At 39.9% G+C, this 14580-nt stretch overlaps 3 protein-coding genes across 3 annotated transcripts; 2 read left to right on the top strand and 1 right to left on the bottom strand.

Moving 5' to 3' along the window:
* The first annotated feature begins 193 nt into the window (after positions 1–193).
* capsla (calcyphosine-like a) lies at positions 194–2061 on the top strand. The gene is made up of 5 exons (XM_062481468.1): positions 194–328; positions 628–742; positions 959–1136; positions 1290–1499; positions 1661–2061. Exons 2-5 carry the CDS (start codon positions 648–650, stop codon positions 1763–1765), a joined length of 588 nt encoding a protein of 195 aa, XP_062337452.1. The 5' UTR covers positions 194–328; positions 628–647; the 3' UTR covers positions 1766–2061.
* Positions 2062–2227: 166 nt separating this feature from the next.
* Positions 2228–9187, bottom strand: ranbp3b (RAN binding protein 3b). The gene is made up of 17 exons (XM_062481467.1): positions 9084–9187; positions 7536–7591; positions 7368–7404; positions 7139–7225; positions 6958–7029; positions 6426–6491; positions 6185–6277; positions 5786–5895; positions 5448–5558; positions 5231–5328; positions 5032–5107; positions 4822–4918; positions 4602–4726; positions 4392–4512; positions 4010–4152; positions 3632–3824; positions 2228–3436 (listed from the first exon to the last, which is right to left on the bottom strand). Exons 1-17 carry the CDS (start codon positions 9103–9105, stop codon positions 3393–3395), a joined length of 1551 nt encoding a protein of 516 aa, XP_062337451.1. The 5' UTR covers positions 9106–9187; the 3' UTR covers positions 2228–3392.
* Positions 9188–12287: 3100 nt separating this feature from the next.
* ccl25a (chemokine (C-C motif) ligand 25a) lies at positions 12288–14281 on the top strand. The gene is made up of 5 exons (XM_062482116.1): positions 12288–12395; positions 12876–12963; positions 13285–13402; positions 13557–13647; positions 13730–14281. The coding sequence occupies exons 2-5, from the start codon at positions 12900–12902 to the stop codon at positions 13751–13753; spliced, it is 297 nt and encodes a 98-aa protein (XP_062338100.1). The 5' UTR covers positions 12288–12395; positions 12876–12899; the 3' UTR covers positions 13754–14281.
* The last annotated feature ends 299 nt before the right edge of the window (positions 14282–14580 follow it).

The following is a 14580-nucleotide window of genomic DNA, read 5'->3' on the forward strand; positions in this document are numbered from 1 at the left end:
CATAACAGTCACGTTAAAGTCAAGAAGTATGGGTTCTGACATATATCCTACTTCAGTTAAAAACAGGGCTCTCAAGTCTCATGCATTAAGACTCACACATTTCCATGATCCATATTTATGATCAATTAACAAAGGTAAGTCTTAAATACTTATTCTACCTCTGCATGTGGTAGCAAAGTTAGAATGGTTGCTCCCCTTGTCATAAATGTGCTTTCATTGTGGTAGAGTGCGGTAATTACTGTTTGCCTATGTTTCCTGGCAACTGGTGCCACCAACATAGAAACCCCTTCACTTCACTTTCTTCTTTCATTTAACTGGAACGGAGAAGGTAGGTTCAATTATTTCAAAAGTAAATGCATGCCTCCCTTACCTTGAGCACTACACAATAGTAGCCTAGGCCACCATGCATTCAAGGCTTTTCCAATAGGCTACACAGCTTTTATATGGAAAGTACTAAAAGCGGAAAACATATATGCTAATGTAATTGTTTCTGTAGTAATATTAGCTTATTTTAGTATGTATATGGATATATATGGAAAAAAATAGGAGTATGCTATTGTGGAATAACTCGTAATTGTCCATTGATTTCACGTGCGCTTATCTACGTTCTACCCGAACTTTCTGTAGCTGTTAGCTACCTGAGAAAAATGACGTCAAACAGTGAACAGTCCACAGAGTCTCTGCAGAAACTGAGACAGCAATGTCTGGCCAGAGGATCTGCTGGAATCAAAGGATTGGCAAGGCAAGTAAAACACTTCAGAACACATACTGAACGTATCTTTTATCCCTCTATTACAACAGTACTCAAGCAGAACATGTTGTTAAGCCCAACAGTATAGCAAGTGTAAGTAAGTTAAAGTAGGTATGAAGGACTCCAGTAAACTGTAGCCCATGTTTGGCTTAATAGATTTTTCAAGAGAGGTGATTTCTCTCTGCTGGGTTTTTCTTTTTCTTTAAGGACATTCCGCATCATGGACGATGATGGCAGCAAGTCACTGGACCTGCAGGAGTTTCTCAAAGGCCTGGACACCTATGGGGTTACTCTGAGCAGAGAGGAGGCCCAGCAAATCTTTGGACTGTTAGACAAAGATAGCAGTGGTACCATTGATTTCAATGAGTTTCTGGAAAGCTTGAGGGTAGGTATATTCAACATTATGATCAAATGTGTGCATTATGCTATAACCATCTAATACATGGTGTACTTATTTCTGTCAAATTAGAGGAATACAAGTGTAGAAACGATCTGATAACTATGCATATGTCAATGAACATGTAGTTGTGTTTATCAGCCTCCAATGTCAAGCTCCAGGAAGCAGGTGATTTCAGAAGCCTTCAGGAAGCTGGATAAGACGGGAGATGGAGCGGTGACTGTGGAGGACTTGAGAGGTGTGTATAATGCCAAGCAGCACCCCAAATACAAAAGTGGCCAGTGGACTGAAGATCAGGTTTTCCTCTCCTTCCTGGAAAGTTTTGATTCTCCCAACAACAAAGATGGCAAGGTAATAAAAAAGGTTTTTACAATTATAATACATTTCAGGCAGTTAAACATTATAGATGTACTAGAAACTGATTAGTTGGTTTCCTGATCAACATCCTGATCTTAGATGATGGTTCATTTGCCTGTACCGTAAACTAATTATGTCCCTTTGCTCTCCTGCAGGTGACTGAGGAAGAGTTTCTAAATTACTACAGTGGAGTTAGTGCTTCCATCGACGAAGACGCTTACTTTGTAACCATGATCAAGAATGCCTGGAAGCTTGTGTAGAATTTCTTAGACTTCATATTTATTTTGCCTACTGTAAATCATTAGTATTGTATTTAGTATAACTTTAAATCAAATTATTTTTATTTATTTATTTTTTTGGGGGGGGGATTGGAATTCAAATATACAAAATTGTGTTCTGAGATCTGATTAAAAGAAAATCTCATAATATTCCAATGAATATTTATACTTTATATTATAATCTAATTTCAATTGATGTATTGTTAATGCAAGGTTAATTCTTTCTGATCAAACTATATTATTAATCGGTTATGTTACGTACAAATAAATAAGTAGATCTTTTGTGGATTCCTTCCTTGGCCTTTACTGCCCCCTTGTGTACATTGTGTACTTACCTCCTGCTGCGCACTGACTTAAGTGACATGGACATTTTTTAGACTGAACCAAACATTCCTCCACCAGAGCTGCTTCGAGGTCTATGAGCCTTCTAAATGAATAATACAGTTCAGTCCAAAATGTTTTATTTTGTAAAGAGGAAAGGAGTCAGAGGAGTCAAGAAACATGGTGTTCTACTAAATGATAATATATTCAAATATACATGACATTCAAGGGTAGTTCAGTTGTCTAAATGCACTCCACACAAAATAATCTTCATTACAACTTGTTTTTTGCAAATGACAATGAATAAAAAGTTTATATAATATTATCAAAAGAATATGTATTAACACAATATAAACCCTTGAAATGTTGGAAAGAAATACAGTTACATGCAGAATGTTGATCAATGCTGTCTAGTTAATCTCTGGAAAAACATGACAAAGAATTACCCCATGAGGGTCAACAACTATAACACAAAGTTATATAACTGAAGAGAAACCTTGGTGAGTCCTTCTCCTTTGGTTATATCCTTATCATTAACCCACAAGAGGACAGAGCATGTTGTTTTAGTCCTTTATTCACTAGGTCATTCGGAAATATATGAAACTGCTTTTATTTTAGACTGAGTGGTATTGGCTAGCTGTTACAGTGCATAAATGTGTTTTACCGAATTAGATGACTCATGTATAATATTGTAAACCGAAATAAGTTACATGACCAGAAACTATCCAACAAACTTGGGTTGAGGGGCAGGGTTGAACTGGTTGAAATGGAGGTACAAACAGCTGACTGGATGACTAGTCAACACGATACACTGTGACAATGAGTCGCCCGCCTGGAAGTGTGTCTTCCAGAGGTATGGTAGAAGAGTGAGTAAAAAGGTCCCAAAGTAGAAACTGCAGTCTTGACATGTGCCATACCTTAAATGGAGAGGAAACACCCTCATGCTCATCAATATGATGAGCAGCCAAGTCCCAAACCAAAGCTTTGAAGTCTTTATTTTAGCTATCGAAAAAAAAAAGAAAAAAAAACAGTAAAACACAAACTGGGGAGAAAGTAGCTCCAGATTTGATGTTGACTGCAGACAAAAGACGAACTGCACAAGTCAGGTGAGACACTCCAGTACAAGGTAGTTTTTTTTTCTTTCTTCTTCCTGGAGATAGACTTCTAATATCCAAAAGTACTAGTCTGGGGGGGGGGGGGACCATGTTGGTCAGGGTTGTCCATAGAGATGCCTGCAGTAAAATACCCAAAAAGGCAGCCTCCTGGCAGGCCATCCATTAGGGTGACGTTATGTGCTTCCAGCTGCTGGGGTCTCTCCTCCATCTGAGTTACCTACAGAGGAAAGATAAACACAGCTAGTAAAGTGCTAATGATAATGATTACTAGACAGATCAGAGCATGTTCAAGGACTGCTTCCAGAGCCGTTACAAAAGATACTCAACTCCTCAATCCTTAATACAATTTTTGCTCCAGTAGTGACCTATGACAGGTGTCTCCTACTCTCTCTCTCCACACACACACACATACCTCCAGCAGGAGTGGATGCAGAGGCAGTGTTGGCCACCTCGTCCTCGTCACTGTCGTCCTCGTTTGACTGCGGCACGTCGGCCTCAGGAATGGCTGTGGTTGGGGCTTCAGGCTCCTGGTCCGCTCTGCTCTTCAGAGCCAGGATACGGTGGTGCAGCGCGGCGGCAAGCTGGCCTGTGTCCTTCGAACTAGCCTGAAACACCATCACAAACGGATACTTTAGTTGCACATCTGCCCTTTTGCTTGGGTATGAAAAATGTTAAAAGAAGCACGGTTTCTGTACTTTACACCATACATTGATGGTGTGCATATTTAACATAGAAAATGAGCATGAATTTAACGTCATGTAAATGAGACAAGGTAATGCTGGTCATGTACCGATATTAGGAAGACCTTAACCCCCTGGTCCTCTGTGTCCATGGCAGTGATCCGCACGCTCTTCTCACTGGCTTTGTCCACCTGCATCTGAGGCCACAGCTTGGTGTTGAGGATTAGACGCAAGCTGCCCTGGGTTCGCATTACTGACGACACAGGACAGAAACACAGCATGCGATCACAAATGCGGGTAAGACTATTGTGTTCGAATAAAAGGTATGTGTTTGTACCATACCCATCACACAATACTAGCTGTGGAGGGGAATTTCTGTAAATCATTGTTGATCCATTTTCTAATCGAATCTAGGTCAACAGGGAAAATGTCTGTGTGTAACTGTTTGTCTGCTTCCTATTACGAGCACAAACAGATCTTGTTTGCACTCACCTAGACGAGACTGTAGTGTTCCGTCTTCTGTGGACGCCATGTCATTGAGTCTGAGAAGCCCTCGACCTCTTTCTATCCATGACTGTGCAGTCTTCTCAAACACAAACAACTTGCATTGGATCTGGAGGGAGAGAGTGAAAAATGCAGAGCTGTAACAGATTACCATCACCCATTTGACCCATCCTGAAGCACTGGGCCAACACCACATACCTGTAAAACATTGCTCTCCGATTCTTCTCCAGTTTTGACGTCTACTTTCTCTAAGATGCACTTCTTGGCTGTGGCTTTGGTGTAGGCTGCTGCAGATTCTTCCAGAGACTCTGTGATGCTGTTTGCTGCAAACACACACACACACACCAGGGTCACATGTCACTACTTTATCTTCCCTTGCGGGGCACTGGTCCACCTGCCTGGGAGGAGTGATATTTACCCTTCTCTGGGGTGGGTTCCTGTGAGGATGGCTCAGATGCAGGGGCAGCTGGGGCCTCTTTACTCTCCTCTACTGTTGGCTCACCCTTGGGGGGACTCTGACAACACAACAACAGAAAACACGTGACACAGAGTTAAAGACATAGAAGTTTCCTCCATTCCATGATGTGACCCAAAGCAGGCCACTTTAAAACAGGCCACATCCACTCACCAGTACTCGCTCAGACATATTCTGTCCAAAGACAAACTTTGCTCCGGTGTCTGTTTTGTTTGCGGTGTTCTTTGCACTACAGAAAAAATTACAAAAAAGGTATGGACAAGACCTTTATAATCCATGAGAAGATTTGTTTTCCAGCAGAGAGGAGTGAAACACAGTCATCAACAATCCCTCTTCCAGGAAGGAATTTTACCTGGGGGTGCCGATGTACTGTAAGAAATAATTGGTGCCCTCGGCCTGGTTGATCAGACTTGGGTCTTTCGACTTGCCATCTGTGCTGTTTACCTCCAACTAGAGACAGAAAAGGATTATCAGCAAAGAAATCTGACTGTATTTCTCATTGGCTAAAATGTTTACTCATCATATAACAATAGACCAACATCACTTTATAAATGCAAAATTGTAAAAACCTTTGCTCTATCTTTGATATTCTGCCCAAAAACAAAGGAGGAGGCTGCAGAAGAATCCTCTCCACCTTCCCCTTTGTTTCCACTCGCATCATCTTCCTCCTTTTCATGCATCTAAGAGACAGTTCAAATCACATATACAGCAAATGGATATAAGGCATTGACATCTCTGTAACATATGAAAAACACTTTAGAAAGATCATATAGCTGAAAAAGACTGCATTGGAAATATTATATTCAAATGACATACGAGTGTGCCAAAAGCATTTGTGCAAGACTAGGCCATTCACACATGAGCCCTGCCTGCTGTTCACTGTCAAGCTTGGTCCCGTCATACTCACCGGCGATGTGGCAGGGCCAGCCGAGTGCTCAGTGTTGTTCAGGAAGACAGGCTGCCCCAATGATGCCCCGTCTGAGGACTTCTGTACTCCATTGGTCCCACAGCTGGAGTCTATAGAGACAGAGGAGTGAAAAGTCTGTTTAAACTCCAAAGTGAATCTGGGTCGGCTTCATAATGTGTGGAGTCAGGTGGCTGAGCGGTTAGGGAATCGAGCTAGTAATCAGAAGGTTGCCGGTTCGATTCATCGCCGTGCAAAATGACGTTGTGTCCTTGGGCAAGGCACTTCACCCAATTGCCTCGGGGAGAATGTCCCTGTACTTACTGTAAGTCGCTCTGGATAAGAGCGTCTGCTAAATGACTAAATGTAAATGTGTGGTGAGAAATGGTTTGCACTACTCACTGGACTCTGTGTGGGCCTTGGAGGGCGGGGCCTGGAGCAGGGCTGGTCGGAGTACACTGCGCTGCTGCTCCTTGGGTTTCTGACTTGGGACACCTGGGATTGGATCCAAATAGGATAGCATAGGGGGTTTACATTTAAGGAGAGTCCCCTTTTAAAAGGTCCTGAGATGCAATGATACGTTCTCTATTGATCTGGTCCCACGTATACGGCATCTGTGACACTAAACGATATTATTACCCACCTGAACTTGGAGCTTGTCCATGGATGAGGGTTGGTGGTTTTAAACGAAATCCAACAGGCTTCTCCTCTGTAATCCCATGAAAAGAGAGATGTTATGGATATCCCAAATGACCGCTTTACTGCCCTGAGAGGTTTACTCAATCTGCCTTTGTAACCCCAGGGCCTGTAACCATAACAACCCTGATGAACCCAGAGTTGTGCAGCTGTTCAGATCCAGCAGGGAACCACTGCATCTACTAGTGTTTGTCTATTCCAACCCTTTTCCAATCACGGATTTGGCCAAACTACTGTGCATTTGACCTTTCAGTACTAAAGAGCCACGGATAAATACTTAAAATGCATACATCCTCAGGTATTAATAATTCACTGTGAGTAATAAAGTGTTTGTCATCTCTATGCTTTCTCTCTAGATTTAGCAGACATGCACATCCCTCAAACGCATGCACACAAACACAGAGCAGATGCATTCTAGAGACATCCAAATCCTGACACAACACAAAGGTGACGAATCAGGAGCCTCCAGGCCTGCTCACCTGGCTCCGAGTCAGAGTTCCCAGTTGGTGACTGACAGAAACTTGAGGGCATGAACACATTGTTCTTGGCAGCTAAAAAGAAACCGTAAAGGCACATACCATGATCCACACAATCAATTACATCACTAAAACACTTGAGATTTTAAATGATTGTTTGGATTATCAAGATTACGTTTATTACCAGAATGTGAGGGTGGGAACTGAGTTAGCGATGAAGTTCTTTCCCTTTTAACCGGTGGACAATAACCTCCTTGGTCTTTGTCTGAATCTGGTAAGGGAATATTGGGATTTAGTTTGGTCAATCAAATAAATAAATAAAAAGCAGAACAATCACTTAAAACACTAACAAAATATGTTAACCAAACAAGTATGAAGGTGAAAGTTGCTGGCAGTCCTATGGGCAAATTCACCTTCTCCATCTTCTGCACTCGATCCATCAGCTGATCTCTGAAAGGCACATACATTTGTCTCTTGTAAATGTAATACAATTTTGCAGATGTATGTAAAACTCAAGTGTAAATCCATCCTGTTAAAAACTGATGAATATGGTTCTTGGCTAAAGAGTCAGATAATCTTACCTTCTGTGCTTTATCCTTTTGAAAAACAAACACTGGTGGTGCTATGGCAGGCTTCTCTGTAAACAGAATAGAACGTCATGCATTAGCAAGGGCTACATGAGAAGATCGAGTACACTGAACTGTAGCCAAATTCAATGAGCTATATCAACTAGACAGATTTTACTTAGGTTACAACTTGCTGCAAGCAATCGTCAATTGGGTAACCAGTTATCAGTATCTAAATTCAAAGGGTAAATGAAGTAAAAAATGTATCTAGTTTTTGCTGATATTTGCAGCCATTACGCTATTGTGTTCAATCGCGCGCACACACACACACGCTTTCAACAATAATACAACCAATGACGAAAACAAATAAACTAGCAGAAATCAGATGACAGACCCACTAGCAATGCCTATCCTCTATAAAATTGTAAAACAACAGAAGGTAGCTTCAAATATCAAACGCCCAATGACAAATTACTAGTATCCGATTTAAGAAAAGCTAGCTATGCCATGACAAAATCATATCTGTAGACTAGTAAAAAGAAAGTCGAAACAAATAAGAAACATTTGTTTTGACAAGCAATACGCTGTCAACCTAGCGACTTCATTTGAAGATAATTTGCTACATGGATGACAGCAAAACGTCAGGAAGCTGCCTGTCCCAACATGACACTACTGACTTGGCTAACTTCCTATTGTAATGCTAGCTCATGTTTGAGCAAATTAACCGTCTTTGCTAGCTAGCCACACAAAAATGTCTCCCGTTGTAGTAAACAGACCATTTTAAATAACACTAGCTATTTAGTAATGGAAAGTTAACTAGCCTGTCTTGCGAAGCAAGTGCTGCCATCAGGCGCAAGATAAACAGCTAGATACAATCTAGGAGGTAGGGTTTAATTGGCTAGCTATATTCCGGCAGATTTATAAGACAATGTACTGTATAGCTATGTAGCCATGTGGTGTTTATTTTGCCAACTTGTTTATTCTTGAAGAAGTAGCTAGCTAGTATGTGAACTGCATTGAAAGCTAGCTAGCTACTCATCCCCGCCTAAATGGATGGAGGTATCTACAGTAATAGTAAATCTAGACTAGCTAGAGCTAGCTAGCTAGCTAGCTGGAGCCTTGTTCTGGCTTAATTGAGTAAGTTAGCGTAGCTAGCAAGCATTAGATAACCAGCACTATGGACGGTTAGCTGGTTGACGTTAGCTAGCTTCCCAATAAAAGTTATCATGCCCACTAGAATAACCAGCTCGCTACCTAAGATGTGGGCCTGTGTTAGCTAACCGGTATGCAATAATTTATGTTAGGCTAGTAGTCAAGAACGTCTAACCATGGTCAGATTCAGTAATTTGTCGAATCCCTAGCTGGCGGCTAGCTGGCGGGCGATAGCTAGACTAGCATTGTCGTCTTTCATATACCACAATACAGAAATAAAACACAGCTGCTCCGTTTCTGGATGTGCCGTGAAACACCTCTTTACGTTTATCTCTCCCATCTATATAATATAAAGATTACGCAAATAACTATGCAGTCTTCGTTTTGTTTCCTCACCAGGCCACCACTCACCTTCGTTTGCCAAGTCCGCCATTTTACTTCTTTGCTCACACCCACAAACCACCGCGCAAAAATAAGTTATTGTACAATGCTTCCTTGGAACCGGCTTGACTCTCAAGTCTTGAATCCGTCATTGCATTGATGTATGTTTACTACTGGATGTGTTGTTTTAACCAACTTTTTTTTATCTCACAAATGAACATGGTGTTAATTTGAAATAGCACATTACTATGTCAAATTCTAAATAGTTATAAAACGAATCAACCCAAATAGGAAATAACGTAGGTTATATTTTGTAACTAACGTATCCTACGTCCTCTAGGGTAGCAGTTGCAACTCTAACCATTTTCAAAACAGGTCATGACCTTTTACTGTTACTCAAATGCGTTTTATGCAAGTCAACAATGACAGCACAAATATCAGAAACTGCCACATGACTTACAGCTGGCTGGCTGTTGGCATCACTGGAGAACACAATGAGCTATGGTCATATTGCTACATTTAACCAAATTGTTTTGTTCCAAAGCACAGACATCCTATATTGCCATATGGATGTAAACAAAGGCATTGCCATTGTGCTAAACCAGATGTAGAATTTCAGCATTCCATTATTTTATCCCATGACTAGATGGGGTAGTGTAGCCTACCTAGGGTTAGCTTGAAACATTTTTATTTTGAACATGCAGTCCTCCAATCTATCATTGCTAAACACGTTAAACAATAATTTTGTGATTTTACCTGTTGCAAACAATATTTTAATTGATCACACAAGCTTGTTTGGCCAGTACTGCGATATTAATAGCCTAGTTATTATTAACTAGTGCAACGTGATGCAGTCAGGGATTAAGATGTCAGTGAAACACACAAATACAGATTACTTGAGCTATAGTTGCATAGTGCCCGCAATTATGTCGGTGACTAACAGATGTCTGGAATTATAGATAGATAGTGCAGTGCCCGTGATGCAGCTGGTGATGCTCAGAGGTTTTGGTACCTACAGATCACAATGGAAATGGTGTAAAAAGTACTTATTCAACCTCCACATCATCTATTCTAGTCAAATTGCCAATGCTGTGGTAGCCTACATTCATACAAATTATTATGTAGCCTCATTTCTGTTTCCTACATAATAAATTGCTTATGTTATGTTGATCAAAATGTACTGTAATGTTTAATTGTCTTATCACCACAAACATCTAAACATTTAGTTCATAACAGAAGTCATTACATGCATACTGGTTGATCCATTTGTCATATTTTTAGACCTAATTCACCATACAGCGCTTGCATGTACATTTGAATGGTATATCCACTTTATATTGTTGATCTGTTAGCTAGCCAGGAAACCACTTTGTGGGACCCACAAACAGACACACATACATACAAACACACACACACACACACACAAACAGAGATTCTCTGCATTATTAGCAATTCAGGGAATTCCTTTCCAGACACCTTTATTATTTGTCCATTTACCCCGAATATTGATTTGCTTGTCTTAGATTGATTCTTAGTTTGTGGTTTAGCCTACTGTAAGAGAGAATCTGTAGCTGTCAAATTGTTTTTCCATTATGAAGGTACATCCAGTTTACAAATGCCTTGTTACACTCAAACAAAATGATGGATCGGTTTCAATGAAATCAGTATAAATTTCATTCTGTATTGCAATGTCTTGAAATGCCAGTCACTATCTGATTTAAGGGATAAACTCACTTTGAGTATCAGACTGTTCTGTACTACAAAGGTTAGCATGGGAACTGGAGGCTTGTCTGTGCCAAAATAAAGCAACTCTAACATTGATTAATGGCTTTAGAGATATTGTCATTCTCAAAAGCATACAAAGAAAAAATATGATGGGCTAAAACAACATGGCTCACATAATTTAATGGAATGTTGAAGACAACCAACATGCAACCGTAATCCAATTCAAATGGGCAGTGGACCATCATCTTTCGGAAGAAACATATCTTTCTGCCATTGTTATAGATCAGTGCCATTAATCTATCAAAATAGGTGAGCTATCATTACCAGGTAGGTGAGAAATCATAAGTAAGCAATCCTTCCCAGAATCAGGACAGCTGATGCCAACTTTATGCTTTTTTTGATCGATGCTTTGCCCATGACTTGGTTTTACGGGGTGTGAAATATGCAGCTAACAAGAAAAATAAAGAGAGTTTCACGGAGGACTGATGCAATGAAGATATAAGATGTATATATCTTATATTTTTGCAGAAGTGTATGATTTCAGTTTTTTCACAGTCTTGACTCATTGGGTGGTATGGAAAATGAAATTATTGTTTTGTCCAAAAGTGTTTGTTCATAGCAGTAGTAGTAAACTACCTTGCAGAAACAAAACAAAAACCATACAAATTCAGCACATTTGCCTGCACAACATAAACTAAAAAAGCAGCACCATGAAATGCTTTTTTGGGGGTGGGTAGATGAAAGAAAGTGGTGAGAGATCATTAAAGCATAACAACGCTATCAGATATCCTCTTGGGTTCTCAGGACTGCCATATCCCCATTAAAAAGCTGTATCAAAGCTTTAAGAAGAACACCTCAATGAAAGCTGAAGCCAAAAGACCATATCTTAAGGAGGACCTGACAGGTCCTTGATGCATGTGAGCGTCTCAGCAATCAGAGCATGATATATCTTGAAGTAAATGGTGAACAGACACACAACATTTCATTTTAAATCACATGCCACTGTCATTACATTTAGAGCTGACACCCTGCTCATGACAGTGGTCATGTTTTAAGAAGATCAAGTAAGGCAGTCCACCACCAACAACTCAGCCAACAAAATGTGTAACTTTTATGGTAGTCCAATAGCAATGCAAACTTTTTTGCATATGAGTTTTCATGAAGAAGGCTATCATTTGGATCTTAAACAAATACACATAAGTGAACATAAACTGACTCTTCTCATCTTTAAGACTTCTTAAAGCCCTCAGTGAATAAAGACTGTTTCACAACTGGTGTCAAACCATAAAAACCAAAGCAGTGTTACTTCACATTGTCAGATTTGGCTCTAGTGCTACTCAGAAAATAACCTTTTGCTAAAATATGACTAAAATATTGAATCTAAATTTGACCCCCAGGGAGAAGACTGTCCAGATTTAGCCAAAAAGGCCAACAGATTCTCTTTTCATGTAAACATGTAAAATATTTCATGTCAATCAATAATCTCATGCCAAGCCCAAAGGTGTGTAACTTGAGCAGCTCTACTGGCAGTATAAGAGGAGCTTACCTGAGCACACCAACAAAGACAAGGAAACGACTGCCTTAGAGGCTACAGACATCTCTGACTGGCAGGATAATGTGAGTAGTCAGACAAAATCCACATTTAATATACAGTACCCTGCTATATTCTCTAAGGAGTGTTTTTTTTGTTGCTGTTATATTGTTTAAATTAATTTGACATTTGCATTCGGTATTGAATTAGTCTTTTACACAGTTTTGTGTTTTGTTAAACATAATCGATTCATGATTTATTCGATTCATGTGAAGCAATGTGACTTCACGTAAGTTGAAACAAACAAAACACCATGTACATTGCTGTTCTGAAAAACTGTAGCTTCACTGAGGGATCTTTGGAAAATTCTGCTTTTTGTTATACATTCTGGTACGATAACCATACCAGTATTAGTTCAGTTAAGTGAAGGTTTTGCAAGATGTATCTCAAGGTTGAAGGCTTCATACTTGAAAGGAGAATTCGAAGGGAACTGTCATTGGGAAATTCTGAATAGATAAGATTTATGGTTCTTTGGAAGTTTGACACTGTCCTGTGTCTTTCTGCAGAGACACACAACAAGAGATTGAACCATGCGGTTCAATGCCCTGTTCTTCCTTCTGATCCTAGCATGTCTCTACCTCACCTTTGCACAAGGTAAGTAGCATCAAATCAATAATACGCATTGTTGAAAGAAAAGCGTTGCACCTAGTGGGTTAACAACCCTGCCAAGGCACCTATGTTGTGTGTGATAAATCCCTGTGCTCCACCCTTTGAACAATTCCTTCATACAGTAATTTTTCTTATTTACTTTCTTTTGTATTGCATTCTATTATGAGATAACAGTTGAATAGAGGGCAGGTTACAACATATTACAATAGTTCAAAGACGTTTTGGCAACACTTTAACTTAAGGTTACATTAACTGCCATACAACTAAATAACCTGGTATTGATGGTAATTGTCTGTCTGACCCCAGGCTCATACGAGGACTGCTGTCTGAAGTATGCCAAGAGAGTGGGGAAAGGCACACGCAGTATAGTGAGAAGCTACAGGAAGCAAGAGACCGATGGAGGCTGCAACATCCCTGCAGTAGTGTGAGTCTCTCAAACACGCAGTACCTACTACAAACCTGTATGATGTAGGAGGAAAGAGGTCACCTTGTGATTTTTACCCATTACATTTAAACTAACACACCCTTGTGTTTAAGGATTTGTTTTTCACATGCATCAATTATTTCCACATACAAAGTTTCACCACAAAGCGAGGACGGGTGTTCTGTGCTGACCCAGATGAAAAGTGGGTCAACGACTTAATATCGAAGATCAAAAACAAGAAAAAGGTGATGGTCCTCAGACACTAACTTAATGCCTAGAAAAACAAAAAATGTACTTCTTCTTAAAATATATATTTTTGTTTTACAGCACAAAGGGAAAAGGAGAGGATGAAGAAACTCCATGAGGACCTTTAATATACGCTATAGCAGATCAAATACAGCCATTCCATCTTGCTTGTAACAGTTGTAAATCAAAACAATTATTTTGATGCCTAGTTAGTGGGCAATTGGGGAGGAAAAACGATGCCTTTCAGCATCATTTTACTTTCAGCACAGCCAAAGGCACCTGCTGCTTCAACAGGAACCTGAACTTTATAACCTGTAGTGGTCACTGGTTTAAAATGGATTGGTGGCGGCTCTATCAAACCTGCTTGAATGAATCTGTGTGAAGGGAGATATTGTGGGTTTGTACTTTGTACGCCACTCCTTGTTTGCAGTATCAAACATAGATTGTAAGTTGCTTTTGTGATAAACTACTTGGACTTAACTGACATTTACCTTGTAGGAAATGTTCAGAAAAAGATATCATACAGTATCAAGCTAATTCTCCCACTTCCATTATCCTTTCCAGTTTGTGTACTCCTAAAAATAGTAATAAAAGTATGTATAATCTGTCTTGTATGTTGTTGGTTTATGATTATGATGAAGAAAGTGTTTTGTCCGTCTCTTCATAAACGGAGTGACTAAGTTCAGTTAAGTTCTGGATTTTAATACATATTTATCAATCTGCAGATTGGGAGAGAAAACCAGACCTCTGACAATAAATGACAACACAACACCAGGCTTAGGTCTCAATCATGTCTCTCTCAGCTCTGAAAGCCGGAGGACCATCTTTTATAGGGCACAGGAATGTAAACATAGATAGTGACAGTCAGGCAGTAATGACGTTTCAAAAGTCTCAGAGAAAGAGATTCACTGCTCCCAACACATGACAACTCT

The sequence above is a fragment of the Osmerus eperlanus genome, chromosome 16 (assembly GCF_963692335.1).
Source record: "Osmerus eperlanus chromosome 16, fOsmEpe2.1, whole genome shotgun sequence".
In the NCBI taxonomy this organism is placed as follows: Eukaryota; Metazoa; Chordata; class Actinopteri; order Osmeriformes; family Osmeridae; genus Osmerus; species Osmerus eperlanus.

Excerpts from the sequence above, each read along its gene's own strand:
- capsla (XM_062481468.1), top strand. The coding sequence starts at position 648 with ATGACGTCAAACAGTGAACAGTCCACAGAGTCTCTGCAGAAACTGAGA. Across the intron at positions 743-958 it reads GGAATCAAAGGATTGGCAAG|GACATTCCGCATCATGGACG; the intron begins GCAAGTAAAACA and ends TTTTTCTTTAAG. Across the intron at positions 1,500-1,660 it reads CCAACAACAAAGATGGCAAG|GTGACTGAGGAAGAGTTTCT; the intron begins GTAATAAAAAAG and ends GCTCTCCTGCAG.
- ranbp3b (XM_062481467.1), bottom strand. The coding sequence starts at position 9,105 with ATGGCGGACTTGGCAAACGAAG. Across the intron at positions 4,919-5,031 it reads ATATGTCTGAGCGAGTACTG|AGTCCCCCCAAGGGTGAGCC; the intron begins GTGAGTGGATGT and ends TTGTGTTGTCAG. Across the intron at positions 3,825-4,009 it reads TTAAGGTCTTCCTAATATCG|GCTAGTTCGAAGGACACAGG; the intron begins GTACATGACCAG and ends ATGGTGTTTCAG.
- ccl25a (XM_062482116.1), top strand. The coding sequence starts at position 12,900 with ATGCGGTTCAATGCCCTGTTCTTCCTTCTGATCCTAGCATGTCTCTAC. Across the intron at positions 12,964-13,284 it reads CTACCTCACCTTTGCACAAG|GCTCATACGAGGACTGCTGT; the intron begins GTAAGTAGCATC and ends GTCTGACCCCAG. Across the intron at positions 13,403-13,556 it reads TGCAACATCCCTGCAGTAGT|TTTCACCACAAAGCGAGGAC; the intron begins GTGAGTCTCTCA and ends CCACATACAAAG.